Below are 24,934 nucleotides of genomic sequence, written 5' to 3'. Positions count from 1 at the left end.
TACCAGTTCTCCAAACTACTCAAAACTTCCTCTACCGGTTCTCCAGAACTGGTCAAAACCTGCTGAAACCCACCTCTGCCTGGAGTCCCCATGCGGCCCTTTTGGATGTAGGTAAGTGCAAGGCGTGCACGGAGGCTTGAAGAGGGCGAAAAATGGGCCTACCGGAAGTTCGGGAAGGCTGAAAACAGGCCCGTTTCCAGCCTCCAGAGGGCCTCCAGAACGCGGGGAGGCCGTTTTCACCCTCCCAGAGGCTCAAACAAAGCCTCCGGAGCCCGGGGAGGGCAAAAACACTCTCCCCCGCTGTGGTGCAGGAGGCCTTCTAGACCATGCCCATCATGGCCATGCCCACCCAGTCACTGGGCAGAGAACCCCTTACTAAAATTTTTGAAGCCCACCCCTGAATAACACTTAGACTTGTATACCACTTCATAGTGCTTTACAGCCCTCTTTAAGCGGTTTACAGAGTCAGTATACTGCCCCCAACAATCTGGGTCTTCATTTTACTGACCTCAGAAGGATGGAAGGCTGAGTCAGCCTTGAGCCTGTCAGGATCGAACTCCAGGCAATGGGCAGAGTTAGCTTGCAATTCTGCATTCTAACCAGGTTTCTAGTATATGTTCTGGTGTAATCAAATTAGTACCACCTGTATGCAAGGAGAAATATTAGTAGTTTGAGAAGTTGGGGTGGTGGGCAGAAGGGAAAGGCTTGAATTTTCAGATCATGGAAAACTACAGGTAGTCCATGATTTACAACAGTTCGTTTAATGACTGTCCGAAGCTACAATAACATTGAAAAAAAATGTGTTACACTTAGGACCATTGCAGCATCCCCATGGTCACATGATCAAAATTCAGACACTTAGCCACCGATTCATATTTATGACGGTTGCAGTGTCCCGGGATCATGTGTGATCACCTTTTGCGTCCTTCTGACAAGCACAGTCAATGGGGAACAGCCATGTTTCTAACTTAAGATCTGCTGTGTTTCACTTAACAACCAAGGCAAGAAGGATGGTAAAATGGGACAAAGCTCCCTTAACCACTCTCTCGCTTAGGAACGGAAATGTTGGGTTCAATTGTGGTTGTATGTCAAGGACCACCTGCATTAGAGATGCATTTATGCTAGCTCTGAAGACGCATTGGAGACAAATGGTTTTGTTGGAAAGCTTGAGGCATATTTATTCCTCACTGTGGAAGATGGACTTTTGCCTCCATCTTCCCTAGTTCTGTTAAAACTAGAGTCATTGGACTGAAATGCTCCCCAAGAGAAAATTCTCCAACCAGGAGGGAATAGTGATTGGGTTGGTGTTTGAGGTTGGCCGCTTTAATTCCAGGTTTGATGGGATTATGGAAGAAAGATTTATCTTGGCTGAAATCCATGACCAAAGCTTTCTCTCCTTTTCTTCCCATCTCCTTAGGCAGCCCTTGCAGAGAAGCTCAGGAAGATGGTCCCGCTGGTAGGAGAAGGCCCTCCTCCCAAGTATCACGTTGTAGCCCATTTCACCAAGGCGGGACCCAATCAGACCAAAGCCCAAGTTGTGTTGGATCAACTCTGTTCCTTGCTGAGGAAGTTGCTAGAGAACCCTCCAACCCCACCTAGAAGTTACAGGTTGGTAGAGCCCTAATTCAGCAGAGATGGGCCTGACTAGGGAGATGTTGGACATCATGAGAAGATGGCCTCAAGACTGCCCTCTGCCCTCCAAGTGTTGACAGCACAACAAACATCCACGAACACCGGCTGGCAGTCCAAACGCCACGACCGCAAATCCTTTTTTTGTTGTTGTTATTGTGTTTTATTAGGTTTTTTATTTTTAAATATACATCAGTATCAATATATGAACAGTGTGGACCCTGGGTATAATTCATTTTGATACAAATATCAATAATGGTAATCATAATAATTATTATATTAATCAAACTTATATAATCCTAGTATTAATATACGTGTTTTTTTTTTTAAAAAAGTAGTTATTCAGTATTCCATTTTGATGCCAATAATGTTGTAAACATACATGGTAATACCATCTTTCCCCCTCTAATCTTTCCATCAAATTATTACTTGTAATAATACATATGTGCTAGTCGTTCCTGACTCTAGAGGGCGGTGCACATCTCCACTTCAAAGCCGAATAGCCAGCACTGTCCGAAGACGTCTCCGTGGTCTGTTACCTTCCCACCAAACGTGGTCCCTATTTTTCTACTTGCATTTTTCACGTGCTTTTGAACTGCTAGGTTGGCAGAAGCTGGAACAAGTAACAGGAGCTCACCCCGTTATACAGCACTAGGGATTCGAACCACTGAACTGCCGACATTTCAATCGACAAGCTCATGTCTTAGCCACTGAGCCACTGCGTCCCTTTTTATTACTTATATTCTATTATATATATAAAAAGAAAAAATTATATCTGTTAAAATTCCTCCTATTTTTTATTTCTATCTCTATTCTAACTTCTAATCAGATCACTATTGCTAATCCTAATATTAATACACATGTTTATATAAGACATAGCCTTTTATTATTTAGTTGTTCAAAGTCACAATTCGCCATTCAAGTACTAGTCTTCCTATTATGTAAACATATCTTATAATACCCTTTTTTAACCTCCAATCTTTCCATCTAACTATTGCTTCATATGAAGGTGTGTATTCTTATTTCTACCTCTATTCAAATTTCTAATCAGACCATCATTATATTAGAAAAGATTCTATCCATCATCTCTCACCTGTTTTAATACTTCAATTCTTATTCATTTTTTGGCTTGCCTACCATACTCCTCTCTTGGATCTTTATCAACATCTGTTTCTTCACCATTCAGACTGAATATTTCTCCCATCTCTATTCTCCTAAAATGCCATGACTCCAGAATATCCACTATCTCCCTTTCAAAAATATCTTCCCACTTATCCAATTCCATTTTTAAATCTCTTAAAATCCATTGATTTATTGCATCAGTCATTATTATCATCTTCTTCCCATCTTCTTGCTTTGTTTGCTGATTTGTCCATTCTTTCTACTATCTCCTCTCTTTCCTGAACTCTTTGATCTTCATCAGTTGTAGCATATTTTCTATTTTCCCATATATGCCTTGAATTAGGTACTTTATCTCTCTGTGATTCTTTTCCATAGCACCCCTAATGCTTTGAAACATCAACGCCATATCTTTTGAAATCTCACACCTTTCCCCCTGATGGAGCATCTTGTCTTAATTTAATAAGTCCCGCTCTTACTCAAGTCCAAAAGCAATATATTCCAGTCCAGTGTTACTCCTCAGAAAATTCAGTAATCATAGTCCTTTACATCTCAGAATTATTAATCAATCCCATTTAAGTAGTCCAGGAAGCTTCCACAGGTACTTAAAAGTCTTCCTTATTCTCATAATAGAATCTCCAGTAATCATAAAGTAACTAGTGATAATAAGTGTCAACCATGGTCCTTCAGATGAATGTTATTTATTTCTCTCATCAAAAAATTTTTCTAAACTTGTAGGGATCTGGTATATTCCATTCACCAGTAGGTGGTACCCTCAGCTTAGGTTTCAGTGTTGTTTCCAGTCTTGTAGATTTAATTAATTCAAATTTAAGAGACCTTGGAGGTCTTCTAGTCTAATCCCCTGCTTGGGCAGGAAACCCTATACCATCTCAGACAAATGGTTGTCCAACATCTTCTTAAAGACTTCCAGTGTTGGAGCATTCACAACTTCTGGAGGCAAGTAGTTCCACTCATTAATTGTTCTAACTGTCAGGAATTTTTTTCTTAGTTCTAGGTTGTTTCTCTCCTTGATTAGTTTCCATCCATTGCTTCTTGTCCTGCCCTCAGGTGCTTTGGAGAATAGATTGACCACCTCTTCTTTGTGGTAATCATATGATAAGATCCTATCATAAGACCTATCACGACCCTCATTTGACACATGCACGCATGAAGCCCTTATAAACAGATGAACACTGATATCCCCTAAAGTCCACTGAAGATGTTACCTAGCTTGGTAATGAGATTTTTGGAAACCAACCCACAGGCTTGGAGAACAAACCTTCACCCTCACACGAGAATAGAATAGAATAGAATAGAATAGAATAGAATAGAATAGAATAGAATAGAATAGAATAGAATAGGGTAGGCTGGGTAGGGTAGGGTAGGGTAGGGTAGGATAGAATGGAATGGAATGGAATGGAATAGAATAGAATAGAATAGAATAGAATAGAATAGAATAGAATAGAATAGAATAGAATAGAATAGCTGGGTAGGGTAGGGTAGGGTAGGATAGGGTGGAATGGAATGGAATGGAATGGAATGGAATGGAATAGAATAGAATAGAATAGAATAGAATAGAATAGAATAGAATAGAATTCTTTATTGGCCAAGCATAATTGAACACACAAGGAATTTGTCTTGCTGCATACACTCTCGATATACATAAAAGACAAGATACATTAGTCAAGAATCAAAAGGTACAACACTTAATCATAGTCATAGGGAACAAAGTAGCAATCAAATCATATTAGGAAACAGTCAATATAAATCTTAAGGATACCAGCAACAAGGTTACAGTACATACACTACAACAAAACCCAGAATTCTCGGGTCAATTGATTAATGAGGGGTCCTTGGTGCTCTCTTGAGCTTGGTTGTTTTCTTGCAGACGTTTCATTTCCCGAACTAGGTAATATCATCAGTGCTAGTAAAGGGTGGGGTTTGCTCTCAGTTTATATTCTAAGTGGCTTGCCCTGTTAGTGTCAATCATAGCAAGCTGGGGCATTCTGGGAGTTGAAGTCCATACATCTCCAAGTAGCCGTGGTTGATAATCATGGAATTATCCTGATCCTGCAAGAAAGAAAGAAAGATATTTTTTTTGGCTTACAGAGGGCTTGTAACCCAGTTTGAATGTCTTCTCCATGCGGTGGCCAAATTGCTGAAACGACGCCAGTGTTTGGTGCTTTTGATTGACGGTGCTGACTTGATCCACGCTGCTGGAGGAGAGCTGGTATCTGACTGGCTGCCTGAAAATATGCCCCAGGTAAGGTGAAGCTTCCTTTCATATCCTTCCCAGCCCTTGGCTCCATTAGTGTTGTGGCCCGCTGGCGGCCAGCGGAGCTGGCAACAGAGTCGGACAGTGAGGAGGCTGGGGAGGAACTTGGGCCAGTCCTGGGGGCTGGGGAAAGCTCAGACGAGGGCTCTGCATCGGAGGCAGAGAGGCAGCTAGACAGCAGCGAGGCAGAGAAACAGCTGGAGCCCGTTCCCAGTATGCGCATGCGCAGAGCTGCCAGAAGACAAGAACAATTCAGAAAGCAGGGTGGACTCAGGAGTAAAGCCACACCTTGGAGGTGATTGGCCCCTCCCACAGGAAATAAAAGAGGAGCGAACAGGGAGTGGGCTTTTGCAGGAAACAATTTGTTCCTTCCTTGACTCTGAGAGATTCTGTGTCCAGTTTTGCCATGTACTGCAATTTGAACCAAGTTACGTGGCAGCTTGCCAAACGAATTAAGGTGTGTTGAGAAATATTCCTCTGAAAAACTGTTTGCAGGGGCCTCTCTGACTGTGAATGAAAGTAATTCACAGTCGGGTAAATAAAAAAGGTTTTGCTGGCATTAATTCCTGCCTCCTGCTTGTTAAGGGAGCCTAGGTCAGAACAATTAGCCTGGTCCACATTCTTTCCTCTGTGTCTTCCTCCAGCGAGTCAGCCTGGTTCTCAGCGTCTCTTCGGATTCCATGCTGCGTGAATCTCTTAAGCAACGGAAGGATGCTGTCTTCATTCCCCTTGAACCTTTGGCCCCTCCAGACCGGGCTTCCATCGTCCGCAAAGATTTGGCCCTGCATGGGAAAAAATTGGAGGAGTCGGCTTTTAATAACCAGGTAAACTAGGCTGAAGGTTGACTCAGCCTTCCACCCTTCCGAGGTCGATCAAATGAGGACCCGGATTGTTGGAGGCAATATGTTGACTCTGTAAACTGCTTAGAGAGGGCTGTAAACGCACTATGAAGCGGTATATACCATATTTTTCGTAATATAAGACGCACCGGAGTATAAGACGTGTCTTAGTTTTTGGGGAAGAAAATAAGAAAAAAGCTGATTGGCAGGTGGATCGGCCTCCCAGAATACCCCCAATCAGTTGTTCCCAGAGGTGAATTTTAGCAACAGGTTCCTTGGTTGTGAGTTCTGTGCCTTGCTTTTTTTTTTTTTTTTTTGCTTTTTTTCCTGCCTCTGAAACTTCTGAAACTCTGTTTCAGAAAAAACTTTCTTTTCTGCCTCTGTGAAGCTCTGTTTGGAGGCTTTTTTTCTGAAGCTTCGTTTCTGATGCTTTTTTCAGTCTCTGAAACCTCCGTTTGAGAAGCTGGGCAGGGCTACATTTGAAGTATAAGATGCACCCAGATTGTCACCCTTTTTTTGGGGGGGGGAAGGTGCGTCTTATACTCCGAAAAATACGGTAAGTCTAAGTGCTATTGCTGTTGCTAAATAACAGATCTGCAGATCTAACCATGGTCAGCCCTGAACATTCTGTACAAGCACAACCCCCGAATAATCATCGTTCATGCCTCTAGCAAATACAGGTAGTCCTCGACTTACAGCGGTTCACTTAGTGACCATTTGAAGTTACAACAGCACTGAAAAATTACAATTATGACCATTGTTCACAATTATGATCGTTGCAGCATCTCCCATGGTCAGATGATTTATATTCGGCTGCTTGACAAGTGACTCACACTTATGACGGTTCCATTGTCCTGGGGTCACGTGATCACCTTTTGCAACATTCTGACCAGCAAAGTCAATGGGGAAGCCCGATTCACTTAACAACCGTGTTACTAATCTAACAATTGCAGTGATTCGCTTAACAAATGTGGCAAGAAAAACCGTTCATTGGGGCAAACCCCACTTAATACATTTTTCACTTAGCCACATAAGTTCTTGGTCGTAAGTCGAGGACTGCCTATATTGTTCCTACAGTGCAAATGAAATGGGATGGGAGCATTTGACACAGAGCCTTCAAAATTCGGGGGCTCATAGCATCATGGAAACCCGGGTTTAAATTTCCATTCCTTCCTGAAGTTGATTGGGAGATTGTAGGCTAGCGAAGTCATAACCTATTTTATTCGGAAGGAATGGGATAAAAAGTGGGATGAAACTCAGCAAAACAAGGAGTTTTGTTTCTACTTCTACAGGTTGGTGACTTCCAGATGCTACAAATGGGCTTCTTTATCTTCCCTGATTTTATTAGCTGGGAATTATGGGAGTCCTTGACACAGGCTTAATGAGAGGGAGAGGCAGAGGACTGCAATGGAAAGACACAATGGGTCCTGGAGCTCTAATGTCTTCTCTCCACAGATGCGACTTGTGCTTCTCAAACGTGGCTCTCGGCAGCCTTTATACCTGAGCTTGCTAATCCAGGACCTGCGGCTTTTTGCCCTCTATGAGAAGGTACAGGATTCCCTTAGAACAAGGGTGTCAAACTTGAGGCCTGTGGCCTGCATCCGGCCTGCGGGGTGCTTAGATCTGGCCTGTGGGGCCGCCCTGGAAACAATGAAGGACTCGCCCGTGGTGCCTCTACTAGCCAAAACAGAGCTCCACCCACCCACCCCCGAGTTGGCAGAGGGTTTCAGGAGGCCGTTGTGGCCAAAAATGGAGTTCGGGAGCCCGTTTTCCCTGGCAGAGCGCTCAGGCCGCCACAGGAGCCCCCCACACAAGTGACGTCAAGCTAGCCACGCCCACCATAGCCAAGCCCCCCCCCACTCCCCTCCAGGTCAAACACAAACTTGATGCGGCCCTCAATGGGTTTGGCACCCCTTCCTTACAAGAATTCTTAGGGGAAAATGTGGCTTGGAAAAAACAAGTCTTCTGCGCATCACTGAACCTCAAGAGATTTCATCTGTCATTCTTTTTTTTTTTTTTTAATCTATCCATCTTTTTGATCTCAGCTCTCGGAACGGATCCAGAAACTTCCCATCTCTCTTCCCCTGATGATGCAGCACTTGTTGGGTTGCATGGAGCAAGATCACGGGCTGGAGCTGGTTGCTATCACTCTGGTGTCTCTCTGGGCCAGCAGAGATGGTACGTTGAAAGGGGATATTATGTGTGAATATTCAGAGGGTCACTGGCTTTGGGCTGCGGGTGCCAGTGGTCATATATTAAATCTTTAAGGGATGTTTGATGCTCTCTGAGCATGGTTGTTTTCTTGCAGATATTTCATTACCCAAATTAGGTAATATCTAGGTAACATTTGAGCTGTGGTAACGCTGTGGTTAGAATGCAGTACTGCTCATTCCAGGAGTTTGATCCTGACCAGCTCAAGGTTCACTCAACCTTCCATCCTTCCGAGATCGGTAAAATGAGGACCCAGATTGTTGGGGGCAAAATGCTGACTCTGTAAACAGCTTAGAGTGGGCTGTAAAGCACTGTGAAGTGGTATATAAATCTATGTGCTATTGCTAACATCAGTGCTAGAAGGGAGTAACAGTTCTAGGATTGATGACATTACCTAGTTGGGTAATGAAATGTCTGCAAAAAAATAAAACAACCAAGCTCAGAGAGAGCACCAAGGGTCCCTCATTTCAACGCTGAGCTACAAATATTCTTTATTAATATGATCTTTGATGGATGGGAAGGAAGGGAAGCCATTGGAGATGATGCATCCTTCCAGGAATATTGCGGTGGAAGATCTGAACTTGATACCTGAAGATAGCAATAGCATTTAGACATATATACCACTTCACAGTGCTTTACTGCTCTCTCTAAGCGGTTTACAGAGTCAGCATATTGCCCCCAACAATCTGGGTCCTCATTTTATCAACCTTGGAAGGATGGAAGTCTGAGTCAACCTTGAGCCTAGTGAGATTCGAACGGCCAAACTGCAGTCAGCCAGCAGTCAGCCAAAGTATCCTGCAAGTACTGCATTCTAACCACTGCGCCACCGCGGCTCATCTAGTTTCAAGGCGTTTGAAGTGACTTTGGTCCTGCCATTCTCTTTCAGCCCAACCTCTCAAGGGTTGTGATGAGTTTAAAATTAGGGGAAACCTTCATGTCACCTTCTTTAAACGATAGAAGAAAGGAAGGAGATGTATAGATATAATTACCGTATTTTTCGGAGTATAAGACGCACCGGAGTATAAGACGCACCTACCTTTTTTGGTGAGGAAAAGAAGAAAAAGAAATCTCCCTCTGCCTCTGAGCAATTTTGCCTCATTACAGCAGCCAACAGCCTGTTTTACTTTCAGTTTCGTTTTCAGCATAGCTTGATTAGCACAAGGAAGAAAAAAACCTGCTCCAGCAATTTACCTCTTTGCAGCAAGCAGCAGAGCCCTGTGCAAAACAGCTGAGAGCAAATCAGCTGAGAGTCGGGAGGCGGATCCAATCAACTTGTGCTAATTAGGCTGTGCTGAAGCTGAAAGGAGCTGTTTTTTCTTGCTGTTTGCTTGCAAGGAGGTAACTGCTGCGAGGCAGAGGCCAAAGGGTGGGGGCCAGTGGGTGGGCGGGACTACATTCGGTGTATAAGATGCACCTAAATTTTCACCCCCTTTTAGGAGGGAAAAAGGTGCATCTTACACTCCGAAAAATACGGTAAGGTGATTTTTTGATGCAAAATCTAAGTTGCTCCATTGAAAAGCTATTGTATCTTTGATCCCTGCAGGACTAATGGAACAAGATCTCTATTCTGTCCTTTCTATGTGGAAGGAATTAAATGGGACCACCGTAACCTTGGAAAAAGCCATTAATGCTGGAAGACACGTTGGCAATTTCCCCACAGCTCTCTTCTTTGACCTGTTGCGGAGCTTGAGGGGGTGAGGAACTCACTTTTGGGGTTCTGGCTGAACAAAGATAATTCTCCTCTATGGGGTATGAGTTGCTCTGTGTGGTAGATGCATAAATGGGGTCTTCATGAATGGAATGCCAAATGCTCCTATAAGTGGGAATTAGATTAGGGATTCGGTCACTGGCTTGCAAACATGTAAATAATCACCAGGGGGCAGAAGAGAGACATAGGGACCCTAACTCAGTGATGGCAAACCTTTTTGCCATCACATGCCAAAAGCGGGGGGGGAGCGGGGGCGGTTGCGTGCACGAGTGCCCACACCCATAATGCAATGCCCCCCACGCGCCACGTGCCATGCGTCCCCGCATTACCTCACCCCCTGCGCATGCATGCACGACCCCCACACATGCGCGCATGACCCCCCGCACCTCATTTTGAGCCTAGCAGGCCTCCCTGAAGCCTCCAGAGGCCGCAAATGGCCCATTTCCGGACTTCCAGAAGGCCCATGTTTCGCCCTCCCAGACTCTCTGCGCGAGCCCTGTACTTACCCGGCATCAAAAACAGGCTGCGTGGAGACTCCTGGGAGGGAAGGGGTGGCGTGGGCGGGGCCAGCTGAAAATCAGCTCGCGTGCCTTAGGTTCACCATCATGGCTCTAACTACTGCTCCTTCCTAATCATCTGGTGTTTTGCAACTCAACTTTGGTAGCCCTAGATAAAGTTTTCCATTGATTTTCCTGGGTGACTTTGAGCCCAATTGTAGCCTCTCAATCTAGTGCAGGAGTGTCAAACTCATATCGTCACAGCGACTTCCCCCCCCCCTTTGCTAAACCGGGCGTGGGTGTGACCAGCATATGACGCATTTGGCCCGTGGGCCGTGAGTTTGACAGCCCTGATCTAGTGTATGTCATATGGAGGACAGACTCTTAAGGATGTCTCTAAAGCCATGTTTCTCAATCTTAGCAACTTCAAGATATGTGGACTTCAACTCCCAGAATTATCGATGTAGCAGGCTACCTGAGGAATTCTGGGACTTTGAGTCCACACATCTTGAAGTTGCCAAGTATTGAGAAATACTGGTCTGTAGGAGCAGCAGAGTACAGATGTAAAAAATAAGTTCAAAACCAACTTGGAGGTGAGACTAAGACTCTTGCTTAAATTCTTTACCGAGGCTGTAGCTTGATCCTGAAGTGGGTGGCACTGATTTTTTTTTGGAGAGGGTGGGAACTAGAAAACTAAATCCATCTCTCTGCTATTTCTCCATAGTCTTCTTGGAGCATGCGGTTCCCCATCAGAGCTCCCAGGTTCTCGTCTGCAACTCTGTGGCACCCCCTTGAGGATGGCGGTAGAACGGCGCTACGTGAAAAAACCAGGATTGGAGCACACAGCCCAAGTGTTCTTGGCAGGTAACAATTCTTTCAATTTTTTCCCCTTATTTTTTCCTCTCAATCTTGGGTGATATTTAAATTCAGGTAAGTTGCAATTAGAACGAGTTTGAAAAGTACGATATTTGTTTTTGATGCGAGTTCAAATAGCGCGATATTTCCTTTAGTGCAAATTGTAAATTGATACCAGGGTGTGTTTAATCCAGCCCAACATTCAGTTAACTTGAGGCTGGTGCATGTGTAATTGAAGCTAGCACATGTTGGCAGTTAGGGTTTTTGACACTGCTAATCATCAGTATTCCAAAAGGAATAACAGAATAACAGAGTTGGAAGGGACCTTGGAGGTCTTCTAGTCTAACCCCTTGCTCAAGCAGGAGACCCTATACTATTTCAGACAAGTGATGGTCCAGTGTCTTTTTAAAAACCTCCAGAGTTGGAGCACCCACAACTTCTGGAGGCAACTTGTTCCCCTGATCAATTGTTCTGACTATCAGGAATTTTCTTCTCAGTTCTAGATTGCTTCTTTCCTTGTTTAGTTTCCATCCATTGCTTCTTGTCTTGCCTTCAGGAGCTTTGGAGACAAGAAAGAGTCTGTCAGAAGAGAACAGTAGAAGTTTAATAAAGAATTTGTCCTAATTTTACATTAGGGCAAAAATCTGATGTAACTGAAAAACATAAACATGGTCATAACAGGGCCAAAATGCTAAAGATATTAATGTGCCTGAATCTACAATAGAATTGTTATTGCTTTTACGGATAGTTCTTCATTTATGACAGTAGTTGAACCTGGCAATTAGGGTCATAAATCATGACGGTTGTAAAGCAGTTCATCACATGACTGGCCTGACTTTATGACCTTTTTTGCATCAGTCATTAAGCAAACATCGTGGTCCTTATGTGAACCCATTGTAAATCGAGGATTGTATCTGTATTTTGCTTTCTGTAACTACTCTGTGACTCTTTAAATCAATAGTTTAAATTAAAAGTATATTCTTTATATTCTTTCCATAATACTTCATTAATTAATTAATATATATGTGTGTGTGTGTGTGTGTACACACACACACACACACACCATATTTTTTGGAGTATAAGATGCACCTTTTTGCCCCCTAAAAGGGGGTGAAAACCACCCACTGGCCCCCACCCTTTGGCCTCTGTCTCTCAGCAGTTACCTCCTTGCAAGCAAACAGCAAGAACAAACAGTTCCTTTCAGCTTCAGCACAGCCTAATTAGCACAAGTTGATTGGATCTGCCTCCTGACTCTCAGCTGATTTGCTCTCAGCTGTTTTGCACAGGGCTCTGCTGCTTGCTGCAAAGAGGTAAATTGCTGGAGCAGATTTTTTTCCCTTGTGCTAATCAAGCTATGCTGAAAACGAAAATGAAAGTAAAGCAGGCTGTTTGCTATTTGCTGCAAGGAGGCAAAATAACTCAGAGGCAGAGGGAGATTTCTTTTTCTTCTTTTCCTCACCAAAAAAGGTAGGTGCATCTTATACTCTGAAAAATACGGTGTATATATACACACACTGGTCTGTTCTGGTCGTGTTGGATCTTTCGGCGGCTTTCGATACCATCGACCATGGTATCTTGCTACAGCGCCTCGAGGGGTTGGGAGTGGGAGGCACCGTTTTACAGTGGTTCTCTTCCTACCTCTTGGGGCAGAAGCAAGCGGTGTTGGCAGGGGGGCAGAGATCGACCATGAGGCCCCTCACCTGTGGGGTGCCCCAGGGGTCGGTTCTCTCGCCCCTTCTGTTCAACATTTATATGAAACCTCTGGGGAAGATCATCCGTGGTTTCGGGGTGAGGTACCATCAGTATGCTGATGATACTCAGCTTTTTATATCCACCCCAAACCAACCCAGTGATGCCCTCGACGTGATGTCTCAGTGCCAGGAAGCGGTGCGGATCTGGATGGGGAGGAACAGGCTTCAGCTCAACCCTGCCAAGACTGAGTGGCTGTGGATACCAGCATTTCGATCCGAAGGAGAGGTTCCATCGTTGGCTATAGGGGATGAAGTCTTACCCCTCCCGTAGACAGGGCATGTAACTTGGGTGTCCTCCTTGATTCGTGGTTGAGTCTAGAAGAGCATATAACAACCATGACCAGGGGGGCATATGCCCAGATTTGTCTGGTGGGCCAGTTGCGCCCCTATTTGGACCGAGATGCCCTATGCACAGTTACTCATGCACTAGTCACCTCCCGTATTGACTACTGTAATGCTCTCTACATGGGGCTGCCCTCGAGGACCATTCGGAGGCTTCAGCTGGTACAGAATGCAGCCACATGGGTTGTGATGGGAGAATCCTGATACTCCCATGTAACACCTCTCCTGCGCAGCTTGCATTGGTTGCCGGTTGCCCTCTGGGTGAGATTCAAGGTGCTGGTAATCATCTATAAAGCTCTACATGGCTTAGGCCCAGGATACTTGGTGGACCATCTGCAACCAGCAACAGCTTCCCATCGCCCGGTGCATTCCCAGAGGGAGGGCCTGCTCCGGGTACCGTCAGCTAGACAATGTCGGCTGGCGGCCCCCGGGGTAAAGCTTTCTCTGTGGGCGCGCCCACCCTTTGGAATCAACTCCCCCTGGGGCTCAGGCTGGCTCCTGACCTCCGCACTTTTCGCCGCAAATTAAAAACATGGCTGTTCGCAGCACCTAGCCTGGACTGAGGGGTTTTTCGATTATTTTAATGGGTTTTAATATTTGTTTATGTATGTATTTTATGTTTTTATTGGTTTGTTTTAATTGTTGTGAGCCGCCCTGAGTCCTATGGAGATAGGGCGGCATATAAGTTATATTAAATAAATAAATAAATAAATAAACACTGTGGGGGTAAGACATCCTTAACACCCCTGGGTGTGTGTGTGTGTCTGTGTCTGTGTGTTCCAGCATAACTCTGGAACGCCTGGGCCGCTGAAATGAAAAGGAATGAATTATATCTATAGTGTCAAATCACAGTACTTTTGACAGTGATAGTGTGCGTTTTGGATTCAAGTTCTGTTAAGATACAGCCTGTTATGACTTAAAATGGCTTCTACTGTACAGCACAGTGGAGTTGCCATGGTAATGGCTTCACAGTACTCCACAAGGGGGCTTCCTCTGGTAAGGGGGATTGGTTCTTAAAAAACAACAACACCCTAGGCCCTCAACTTCACGCAAAGAGGGCAAGTTGTCGGGGGAGGTGTCTGCCAATGCAGATAATCACTTCAAAGGCAGGACTGGGATAAACAAATACCCAGGCAACGCCAGGTTATCAGCTAGTATACATATAAAATTTATATTTTAAAATTTTTATCCCCCATTTCCATTGCGCTGGAACCAACTTTCACATTTTCCATAGAAATATCACTTTGGATAATACAAATTAGAATAATGAGACCATTTGGTGAGATTCATTCACTGTACTTATTGAGATCTATCTGTACTTGTGTTCAATTGTGCCATCATTGAATAGATCATTGCAGCACCCCAGCCAACCTCCAGAGGGAACCAGTATTTTTCATAATGAGAGACAGTGTTTAAATTCAACCTATTAGGGGCACTAATGAACAGTTGCCTAATATTTTTCTCCTCTGTAGCTCACTGGTGGAAACTTTCAGACCCAGATGGCTCCAGGACCTTCCAGAAGTCTGACGCAGAGGCATTAACTGCCCTGCCATACCACTTGGTAAGTGACTGGAAAGCTTCTAAACAACAACTTAGAGAAGCTGAATTTGTCTGAATAAAAACAGTTTCTTGGAGATTTAAATGGTTATAGAGAAAAACGAGCAAAATAATAAATTCTGTGTACATAAGGAACTGGAAGTGTATCTTTCAGGAAAATTTTTCCATTTTTAAAACAGATACTTTACATACAGAGTTCTTCATTTTTTTCTTCTGTTCAGTCATGTCTGATTTTTGGAGACTCCCTTGCAAGTCCCTGCAGATTTTTTTGGCAAAGATTTTTGGAAGTGTTTTTCCATTGTCTCTTTCCTAGAGTTGAGAGAAAGTGGGTGGCTCAAGATCATGCAGTTAGCTTTGTGCCCAAAACAGACCTAGAACTCACGGCTGCCTAGTTCCTTTCCTGGCTGGGGAATTCTGGGTGTTGAAGTCTACAAATTTCCAAGTTGCCAAAGTTGAAAAAAACTGCTCTAAAGAGTGGCCTTCTTGAATTATAATTCTTCTTCCACAGGTCCAAAGTGGCTATTTGGATGTTCTGGCTTCTTTCCTGACTGATATAAAGGTTATCAGTGCTCATCTTCATCTCGGCCATCTCCGTAGCCTCTCTGAAGCCTACGCACTCTATGGTGAGCCACTGTGGGACTGAAAATAGCTCAAAAAGCATTGTTGTGCCCTCCCCACCAGCTAGTTGGGGAGTCACAGACTTGGAAAACAGCTGCAACTTTTTAATTGGGAGGGAAAAATTGCAGGGTTCATTTAGGGCAGGGATCATAATCATAATCATAAGTTTATTTGTCAAGCATATACAAGATAACAGGTAAAAGTGTAAACATAATTTGAATACATGAAAAGAGTAAGTAAAAAGGAATATTAGGACAGGGACAATAGGCACGTTGGTGCACTTATGCACGCCCCTTACAGACCTCTTAGGAATGGGGTAAGGTCCAAAACTTTTCTTGTCCAACCTTGGCAACTTTAAGATCTATGGACCATCTCCCAGAATTCCCCATACTGCCTGCGGAATTCTGGGAGTTGATGTTCTCAGATATTAAAGTTGCCGAGGTTGGACCTCTCTGATTTAGGGGTTGGCCTTGCAAGGGTCTCTTTTTGTAGAAATACAAGTATTGTAAAAGTGTCTGAAAATATAAATCTGTCCATTGTCTTCTGTAGCAACAGCTGCTGGCTCAGAACCCAGTGAGGCAGTCAACTTATTCTCTGACTTTTTGCAAAGAAACTTTGGGCTGCTTTCCCAGAATCCTCTACTGCTCTTGCAGCAGGCAGCAAATGAACCCAGTTCCTCAGACCTCTGCTTACAAGCCCAGGTGGCACTCCAGAAATGCAGAAAACCTTTCCTGAAATGGATTAACAAGCCTGAGAGGGCTCAGCAAACCAGGAGGTAATTCCCTAAAGGAGGGATGGGGTCCTTTTCTTCTCATGCATGTTATTATCCCCCACCCCTCTTTTATCTGGAAGTTGAGTTATGTCAAAGGGACTTTTTTTTTTTGTTGGTTCGAAACAGAATCACAGAGTTCTGTGGAAGGACAGAACGAAGGAAGGAATCTTGGAGATCTTCTAGTTTGTTTGTTTGTTTGTTTGTTTGTTTGTTTATTTATTTATTTATTTATTTATTTATTTATTTATTTATTTGTCCAATTTATATGACGCCCTTCTCCGTAGACTCAGGGCGGCTTACAATGCATTATAGCAATAGCCTGCATACTTTTATGTATATACCTGCTTATTAGGGCTTTCGGGCCCCCCTAGGCAGTGTTGTTCTATACAAAGTTGGCTTATTGCCCCCACAATCCGGGTCCTCAATTTCCCTACCTCGAAAGGATGGAAGGCTGAGTCAGCCTTGAGCCTGGTGAGATTTGAACTTGCACTAATTGCAGGCAGCTGGCAGCTAAGTGCTAGCACTTAACAGCACTTAGTCTGCTGCACCATTGAGCAGGGGGTTCTAGTTCAATCCCCTGCTCAAACAGGAGACAAATGCCTTGTCCAATCTCTTTTGGGCAGCCAACATTTTGTTGTTTATCCAAGTAGCTTCTTCAATGTTATCAAGTTGATTATTTACATCCCAAAGACTTTCTGTCTATTCTACCTAGCAATCTTATTCAGATTAGGTGAGAAATTAAGCCACATCAGAGGACATAGATGGGGTACCAGGAGTGGGTTCCACTTACCTTTACTATCAGTTCGCAATGGGAGCATGCATGTGCAGAAGCTTCTGCACATGCGCAGATCGTTGGTGATGACGTAAAGGTGGGTGGGTGGAGCCTCCTGCCACCATTACTACTAGTTAGCAAGAACCGGACCGAACCGGGAGCAACCCACCACTGCAGGGTACCCCTAACAAACTTGCTCAGATCGACTCCAAAGTGCTTTTTCAAAAGTCAACTGGATTGTTTTTTCCCCTGAGGAAGAAGAAGATGTTTCACTTCTCATCCAAGAAGCTTCATCAGTTGTTATCCAAGAAGCTTTAGAACCAATGAAGATTCTTGGATGAGAAACAAAACTTATTCTTCTCAGGGAAAAAACAGTTCAGTTGCTCTTTGGAAAAGCATCTTTGAGACAACTATGACCTGGATGACTGAGAATCTCCACAGACATTTGCTCAGACTGAAGAACTGCTTGGATAAGCAGCGAAACGTTTTATACCAAAAAGAAAAATCCAGCTGCCTTAACTCAATTTCCAGACAACTCTTAACTGGATGACTGAGAATCTTCATCGGCCTCTTTTCTTTTAATTAACAGTCTCGTTTTGAACCTTCCTTCAACTCCTTCTTCCGTTTCTCTTGCTCCTTCGGGAAAACTGGCCATTGTGGGTACCGTGGAGGGGACTTTACATCTGGTGGAGATGAAAACCGGACAGGTAAAAATGATCCCAATTCTCAGAAATATTTTAGCTTCAGAAGCATTCAGGTTGTGTTCACTTAGAGAAGTTTGCTTCCCAAATTTTTTCCTTCATTATTCAAGGAGCCTTGGTAGTACAGTGGTTTAATGCACCCTGTTATTAACACAGCTGCCTGCAATTTCTGCAGGTTTGAATCTCGCCAGGCTCAAGGTTGACTCAGCCTTCCATCCTTTCTAAGGTAGGTTAAATGAGGACCCAGTTTGTGGGGGCAATAAGCTGACTTTGTATAAATATACAAAAGTATGAAGGCTATTGCTTAACGCATTGTAAGCCGCCCTGAGTCTCCGGAGAAGGGCGGCATATAAATCAAATTTAAAAAAAAAAAAAGTGCTTATCCGAAACTCTCCTCAAACTTCAAAGACCACTTGTAAATCTTTTCTTTTGGTGCCCTTAATTACTTTGAGCAGTCATGAAACAATTGGTCTTAATTGAGGACTGCCTGTATTATAAAAACAATATCATGGTCTTTATGTCATATCAACAAATTATTTATTTATTTATTTATTTATTTATTTATTTATTTATTTATTTTATTATATTTCTATACCGCCCTTCTCCTGCGGGACTCAGGGCGGTGTACAGCCAGGATAAAACATAGCATATAAAATTTAAAAACATTTAAAAAAACAATTAAATAATATTGGCCCAAATTTAAAACAACCCAATTAAAACCGAAATTACCCTTGGTAATACATCCATTTTCATCTTAATAGGGATACCTTGAGAGATTTTTGAACATATTTTAGTACACGTTGGACACTTTAAGTCAATTTAAATGTGGTTGTTGTGATGGATAATGGGCTTATGTGTCATAACCCAAAGAAAAACCATCTTTACCCAATTTGGGGTAATTTTCCCAGGCACTGAATTAGAACATATCTGCAGTTTTTTTAAGCAATTGTGTGTTTTTGCAGGGCTGCGCAGTTGCCCCACAATCTTGGGAACAGAAAGAATTGGTTTAAGGAGCTGCTGAGAGATGTGGAGGCTGTGTACATGCCCTCTGTGTACTTTTTTGTCTTTTTTAAAACCATTTTTAACTAATTTTCTTTTTTTTAAAAAAAGGAAAGAAACAAGCAAAATACAAAAATGATGCAAAGATATAATATCAGTAAATGAACAAATAAATTACAACGAGGTGTCGTTATTGCTCAGTACGGCGTTAATAAAAAGTTAACCATATAAAACAAATATACTATTTTCAACAATAAAAAAGGAACTTAGAGATCTGAGCCGAGTACCACCCTGAAGGAAGAAAAACTGCTAAAAACATCCTTTTTATCTTTGAAATTAAAGCCTGCATAGGTTGCTGCTTTATAGCCCACTGCCCAAATTCAGAATTGTTTGCATTGGTTGAAATATGGGTTTTGGTTTTTTTTAATTTGATTTATATGCTGCCCTTCTCCGGAGACTCAGGGCGGCTTACAATGCGTTAAGCTATAGCCTTCATACTTTTGTATATTTTTACAAAGTAAGCTTATTGCCCCCACAAACTGGGTCCTCAATTTACCTACCTTAGAAAGAATGGAAGGCTGAGTCAACCTTGAGCCTGGCAAGATTCGAACTTACTAATTGCAGACAGCTGGAGTTAAATTACAATGCATTAGTCTGCTGAGCTATCCAAGCTCCTTGGTTGGGTGAGGGGAGTGGTTAGATCTGATTTCTGATCACAAATTCTCCCCCTTCCGATGATTTAGGAACAGAAATCCTTGCTGACCTCCTGTGATGGAATCTCGGCCTGTGCCTTCTTGTCTGAAACAACAGTTTGTCTCGGGGCCTTCAATGGACGCTTTGAACTTTGGAGCCTGAGAGAAGGATGCAGGTATTATGGGCTGAGGGAATTTTTTTTTATCTTGAATACAGATAGTCCTGGAATTATGACTGCAACTGAGACCAGAATTGCCTTTGCACTAAGCAAGACAGTTATTAAGTGAATTGTCCCTGATTTTATGATCTTACTTGCCACCATTGTTAAGTGATTATTGCAGTTATGAAACCAATCATGTGATTGCTAAGTGAATCTATCTTCCTCCATTGACTTTGCTTGTCAGGAAGGTTAAAAATTATGTTCACATGACTTTGGATGCTACAATATGCTGGTTGCCAAACACTCCAGTTTTGATCACATGATCATGGGAATGCTATAGAATAGAATAGAATAACAGAGTTGGAAGGGTCCTTGGAGGTCTTCTAGTCCAACCTCCTGCCCAGGCAGGAAACCCTACACCACCTCAGACAAATGGTTATCCAACATCTTCTTTAAAATTTCCAGTGTTGGAGCATTCACAACTTCTAGAGGCAAGTTGTTCCACTTATTAATTGTTATAACTGTCAGGAAATTTCTGCTTAGTTCTAAGTTGCTTCTCTCCTTGATTGGTTTCCACCCATTGCTTCTTGTTCTACCCTCAGATGCTTTGGAGAATAGTTCGACTCCCTCTTCTTTGTGATAACCCCTGAGATATTGGAACGCTTCTTTCATCTCTCCCCTAGTCCTTCTTTTCATTAAACTAGACAGACCCAATTCCAGCAACTGTTCTTCATATGTTTTAACCTCCAGTCCCCTAATCATCTTTGTTGCTCTTCTCTGCACTCTTTTTAGAGTCTCAACATCTTTTTTACATCATGGCGACCAAAACTGAATGCAATATTCCAAGTGTGGCCTTACCAAGGCATTATAAAGTAGTATTAACACGTCATGTGATCTTGATTCTATCCCTCTGTTTATGCAGCCCAGAACTGTGTTGGCTTTTTTGGCAGCTGCTGCATACTGCTGGCTCATATCTAAATGGTTGTCCACTAGGACTCCAAGATCCCTCTCACAGTTACTACTATTGAGCAAGGTACCACCTATACATATATACCTATACACATATAATAGTCTTAAGTGTAAGGACTACATTTACATAAGTCATAAGTCTTATTTTTTCAGTGCTGTGGCTAAATGAATGGTTGTAAGTCAAGACTACTTGAAATGGAAGAAACAGAACAGCAGTTAACCACAGCTGGACATGACATGATAGCAGTGTTCCAATATCTGAAGGGCTGCCACAAAGATGAGTGTGGATCAACCTATTTTCCAAAGCACCTGAAGGCAAGACAAGAAGCAGTGGATGGAAACGAATCAAGGAGAGAAACAACCTAGAACCGAGGAGAAAATTCCTGATAGTCAGAACAATTGATCAGGGGAACAACTTGCCTCCAGAAGTTGTGGGTGCTCTAATACTGGAGATGTCAGCCTCTATGATGCTTGCTTGCTTTTGGCTGTTATTGTAACGGGAGGCGGGAGGCATTGCTGGTATTTGGGAGTGGGGGGAAGTGAGCTGGTGGAGATGTCTCGAAAAGGGAGGAAAATTCTCACTGTCTTCATAGCAGCTGCAAAGAGAGCTGATAGCTGTCAAGGTCAACTGCTCCGGCATACCAGATAGATGGGGCCATCTGAAGAAGTACCCCACATGACACCTTGGGGAGATGTGGATGGTACACTCAACTCAGGTCCTTGGGGAGAGAGATTTGGGGATCCTTTCTATATGTAATTGCCTCAGACTTTGATTTTCTTTTGCTGCAATCAGTTCATACTCAGTAAAAGTACCTTTCTCTACAAACATGGACTTGGGGTTTTTCTTTCTTGAGTTTCGAAAGGAGGCACACCTGGCAGGAGGTTTTTAAAAAGAGATTAGACAACCATTTGACTGAAATGGTATAGTGCAGTGATGGCTAACCTTTTTGCCATTGTGTGCCAGGAAGGGGCGGGGGCGGGGGGGTCGAGCGTATGCATGCTCATACCCATAATTCTATGCTAATTCTAATTCTCACCCCGCTCCTGGCACACAATGGCCCGGTAGGCCCGTTTTTCTTTCTCACCTGGCTCCAGGACCTCTCTAGGCATCTGGGGAGGGCGAAAACAGCCTTCCCCACCCCTCCGGAGGCCAAAAATGGCCCGTTTGACAACTTCCAGTCCCACCGGAAGCTGAGCTCACATGCCCATTGATATGGTTACGCGTGCCAGCTGTGGCACGCGTGCCATAGGTTCACCATCACGGGTATAGTGTCTCCTGCTTGAGCAGAGGTTGAACTAGAAGACCTCCAAAGTCCCATTCAACTCTGTTATTCTGTTATTCTAAAAGAAAGGAAACGGAGATGCTATCCATGGAATTAATGAGACTGGAGAGTGTTGACAGCCTGTATTTGTAAAATTTAAAGTAGGGTTACAGTTTAAAACCTTGGGATGGGCAATCTGATGGTTTTGAGCTGCCTGTAGACCCTGGGTGTCCTCTTCATCAGCGCCTCTGGATCTCCCTCCAACCACAAATGCAAAGACCAGGACACAATTTCTGTCTATTTTGAGATAGGAAATGTAATAAATGAAAGTGCATTTAATTTAGAGCCAAATAATTAAAAAAAAGAAGAAGAAAAAGGACCTGGCTGCTCTATCTTCACTTTTCTTGCACTAATATCTTTTTTTCTTCTAGTGGATCTTCTTGGAGGCTTAATACTCTTGCCACAGTAGAGGAGTCTATTGGAAAATGTCAGTTTACCAAGATGGCAAAGATAACTTGCTTGATTAGAAGGAAAAAAAAATGAGAAAAACTTATTTGAAAGACTATAAATCTGATAGGGAATTGTTGCTGAAAAAATGGTAATGATGATTTATGATTTGGGTGACTAGAAAAGATGCAGATTAAGGGAGGCATGGAAGTGATTTATCAAATATCTAGGAAAAGATTTCAGATACTTCAACATAAAATATTTCAAGAAATAAAGGAAAGCCATTTGTTGTTCTGTTAGAGGAACGGTAGATAATGAACTGTTACAGAGTAGGTTGGAACTCACTGTATTTCATAACTGTTGTTTCTTTTTCTTGTGCATTGTTTCTTTGGTTTCCTTCTTCTTGTTTAAACTTGTTGATTACCTGACAGAAAACTCCTAATAAATATACATTTAAAAAAAAGTGATCCTTCATTAATTCAGGTCACCTAACCAGCACATCTGAGTGCTGCCTTCAGATTTTCTGTTTTTTTTATTGTTTTAGGATCTTGAGCAAGGATGCCCACAAGGCCCAAATTACAGACTGCTGCATCAATTCAGATTGTAAACTATTAGCTTCAGTATCACTGGACGGCACTCTTAAGGTATTATTGACTGGGTTTAAGGGAAGGGGCAGTGGTGAAATCCAATTTTTTTTACCACCGGTTCTGTGGGTGGTACCCAACCTCCCGAGGCCTCTCTAGGAGACTCTGGAGGCTCGGGATAGCAAAAAACGTCACTTCCTGTCCCACTGGGAGTTGGGAAATGGGCCGTTTCAGGCCTCCAGCGGGCCTCCGAGGGAGTGGGAAAGGCTGTTTTCGCCCTCCCCAGATGCACAGAGTGGATCTGGAGCCAGGTGAGAAAGAAAAATGGGTCTTCCCCACCCCTCCAGGCCCTCCGGAGGCAGGAAACAGCCTGTTTCCCTATTTCTGGTGGGCCCAGAAGGCCCGAAAATCATCTGGCCAGCGCGTGCATGCGTGCCAGAGCTGAGCTGGCATGCCCACTGATCTAGCTATGCGTGCCACCTGTGGCACGCATGCCATAGGATCGCCATTACGGGCTTATAGACTAATCAGTTAATAACAATAACAACAACAACATAAGCATTGACAAAACCCCCAATTTCTTACTATTTTAAAAAATTTCTTAGCTCTGGGAAGCTGCCCAAGGACATGTGCTCCACCAGTGGGACTTCTCATGCCCCTTGAACTGCGTGACCTTTCATCCATATGGTCAGTTTGTGGCTATCGGTGGATGGGACAGATCGGTCACCGTCTTGGATACGAATGGAATGAGTAAGATCTCGGTGAGGTTGAGAGGGACTCGGCATATAACTGGGAGATGGATGATTGAGGAAGACCTGTCAATCAATGGAACTGGCTCTGGGAGTCTTGAGGAAGAAGACAGTTGTCTTTGATCACCATTGTCTTTTGCAGGTCATGAAGGATCATGATGCCTCCATCCATTGCATTTCCTTCTCTTCCACTGGGAAAGTTTTGGCGGCAGCTACTCTGGCTGGTTCCATCACCCTATGGTCGTGGCAGGAGGCCATCATCCTGGGTTCATTCAAGGCTCATTCTGGATGCACCTCGGTGGCTCGGTTTCTTTCCGATGAAAAACTTCTCACAGCAGGAGAAGACTGCAAGGTGCAACTTTGATCATGCTGAATGAGGTTGAAGACTGATGGGAGGGACATAAGGGTTGATGAGTTGGTTTGAGGCGGATATTAGAAAACTCTATTGCACTTATAATGTACCAATCATAATTTCAATTTCTCCTACATAAATCAAGATGTTTATATAGCCATAGTTCAGTGAAATCCCAACTCACTATTTTGTAGGCTTTATCAGACATTAACCAGCATTTTGATATCTGTCATAAGACTTAAGGGAGACTAAAATAGATCTATTTCTGACTTATTTGTCTTCATCAGTTAGCCACACCCTCATCTTATGACTCCTCCTTGTAACAGTCAAATATTTATTTTGTTCTTTTTTCGTAGGTCTATATGTGCATTATTGTTTACAATATTGTTTACAGGGAGAAGTCATAAGATGAGGGTGTGCCTAACTGATGAAGACAAATAAGTCAGAAATAGATCTATTTTAGTCTCCCTTAAGTCTTACAACAGACAGCAAAATGCTGGTTAATGTCTCATAAAGCCTAGAAAATAATGAATTGGGATTTCATTGAACTATGGCTATATAAACATCTTGAAATGGTTTGTTGTGAATGCAACTACTTGAGGGCTTCTGGATTGGAGCTGAAAGGCGAAAGGGAAGCAGTATCCTCCCTCCCATATTGGAGTAGACCAGGTGCTTCAATAGAAAAACACTACACACACACAATAATCTAGTGTAGACTTCTTTTTTTATATAAGTTTTTTTATTTTTTTAAAACAAACATACAAACAGTACATTTTTTCTGAAGAGAGTATTAACCGAGTCAAAATTTATACAGCTTATTTTCCCCAAATTTAATTTATATATTTCAATTTCTGCCATATTATTCCTTTTCTACTTTTTTGTTTTTCATCTCTATTTAATATTTAATATATAATCAATATTGCCATCCGCCCTAACCTCCTAATCTTAATCTTATTTCATTTCATTCTCTTATTTCTCCCTTTATCACAAATACTTCTCAATGTTGCCTTTTTTCTATTGAAACCCTTTAATTTAAAAACAATCATTTCCATCCTTAATTTCTAATTTTTAAC

General features: G+C 42.9%; 1 protein-coding gene across 4 annotated transcripts in view; it reads left to right on the top strand.

Annotated features, from left to right (window-relative positions):
* TEP1 (telomerase associated protein 1) overlaps positions 1-24,934 on the top strand; it is a 139,270-nt gene that overhangs the window by 78,036 nt on the left and 36,300 nt on the right. For all 4 annotated transcript variants that reach the window (XM_060691001.2, XM_087891785.1, XM_060691002.2 and 1 more), the window contains exons 28-42: positions 1,418-1,608; positions 4,858-5,011; positions 5,668-5,847; positions 7,318-7,410; positions 7,908-8,040; positions 9,617-9,767; positions 11,003-11,142; positions 14,699-14,787; positions 15,292-15,406; positions 15,951-16,176; positions 17,535-17,652; positions 19,389-19,513; positions 22,721-22,820; positions 23,366-23,521; positions 23,652-23,861. In XM_060691001.2, the coding sequence (XP_060546984.2) occupies positions 1,418-1,608; positions 4,858-5,011; positions 5,668-5,847; positions 7,318-7,410; positions 7,908-8,040; positions 9,617-9,767; positions 11,003-11,142; positions 14,699-14,787; positions 15,292-15,406; positions 15,951-16,176; positions 17,535-17,652; positions 19,389-19,513; positions 22,721-22,820; positions 23,366-23,521; positions 23,652-23,861 (2,181 nt within the window). The remainder of the gene's footprint in view (positions 1-1,417; positions 1,609-4,857; positions 5,012-5,667; positions 5,848-7,317; positions 7,411-7,907; positions 8,041-9,616; positions 9,768-11,002; positions 11,143-14,698; positions 14,788-15,291; positions 15,407-15,950; positions 16,177-17,534; positions 17,653-19,388; positions 19,514-22,720; positions 22,821-23,365; positions 23,522-23,651; positions 23,862-24,934) is intronic.

This window comes from Pantherophis guttatus, chromosome 4 (assembly GCF_059756535.1).
Source record: "Pantherophis guttatus breed Tessera chromosome 4, ASM5975653v1, whole genome shotgun sequence".
NCBI classification, from domain to species: Eukaryota; Metazoa; Chordata; class Lepidosauria; order Squamata; family Colubridae; genus Pantherophis; species Pantherophis guttatus.
The sequence above is the reverse complement of the archived record's forward strand: the minus strand, read 5'-3'. Positions and strand labels throughout refer to the sequence as shown.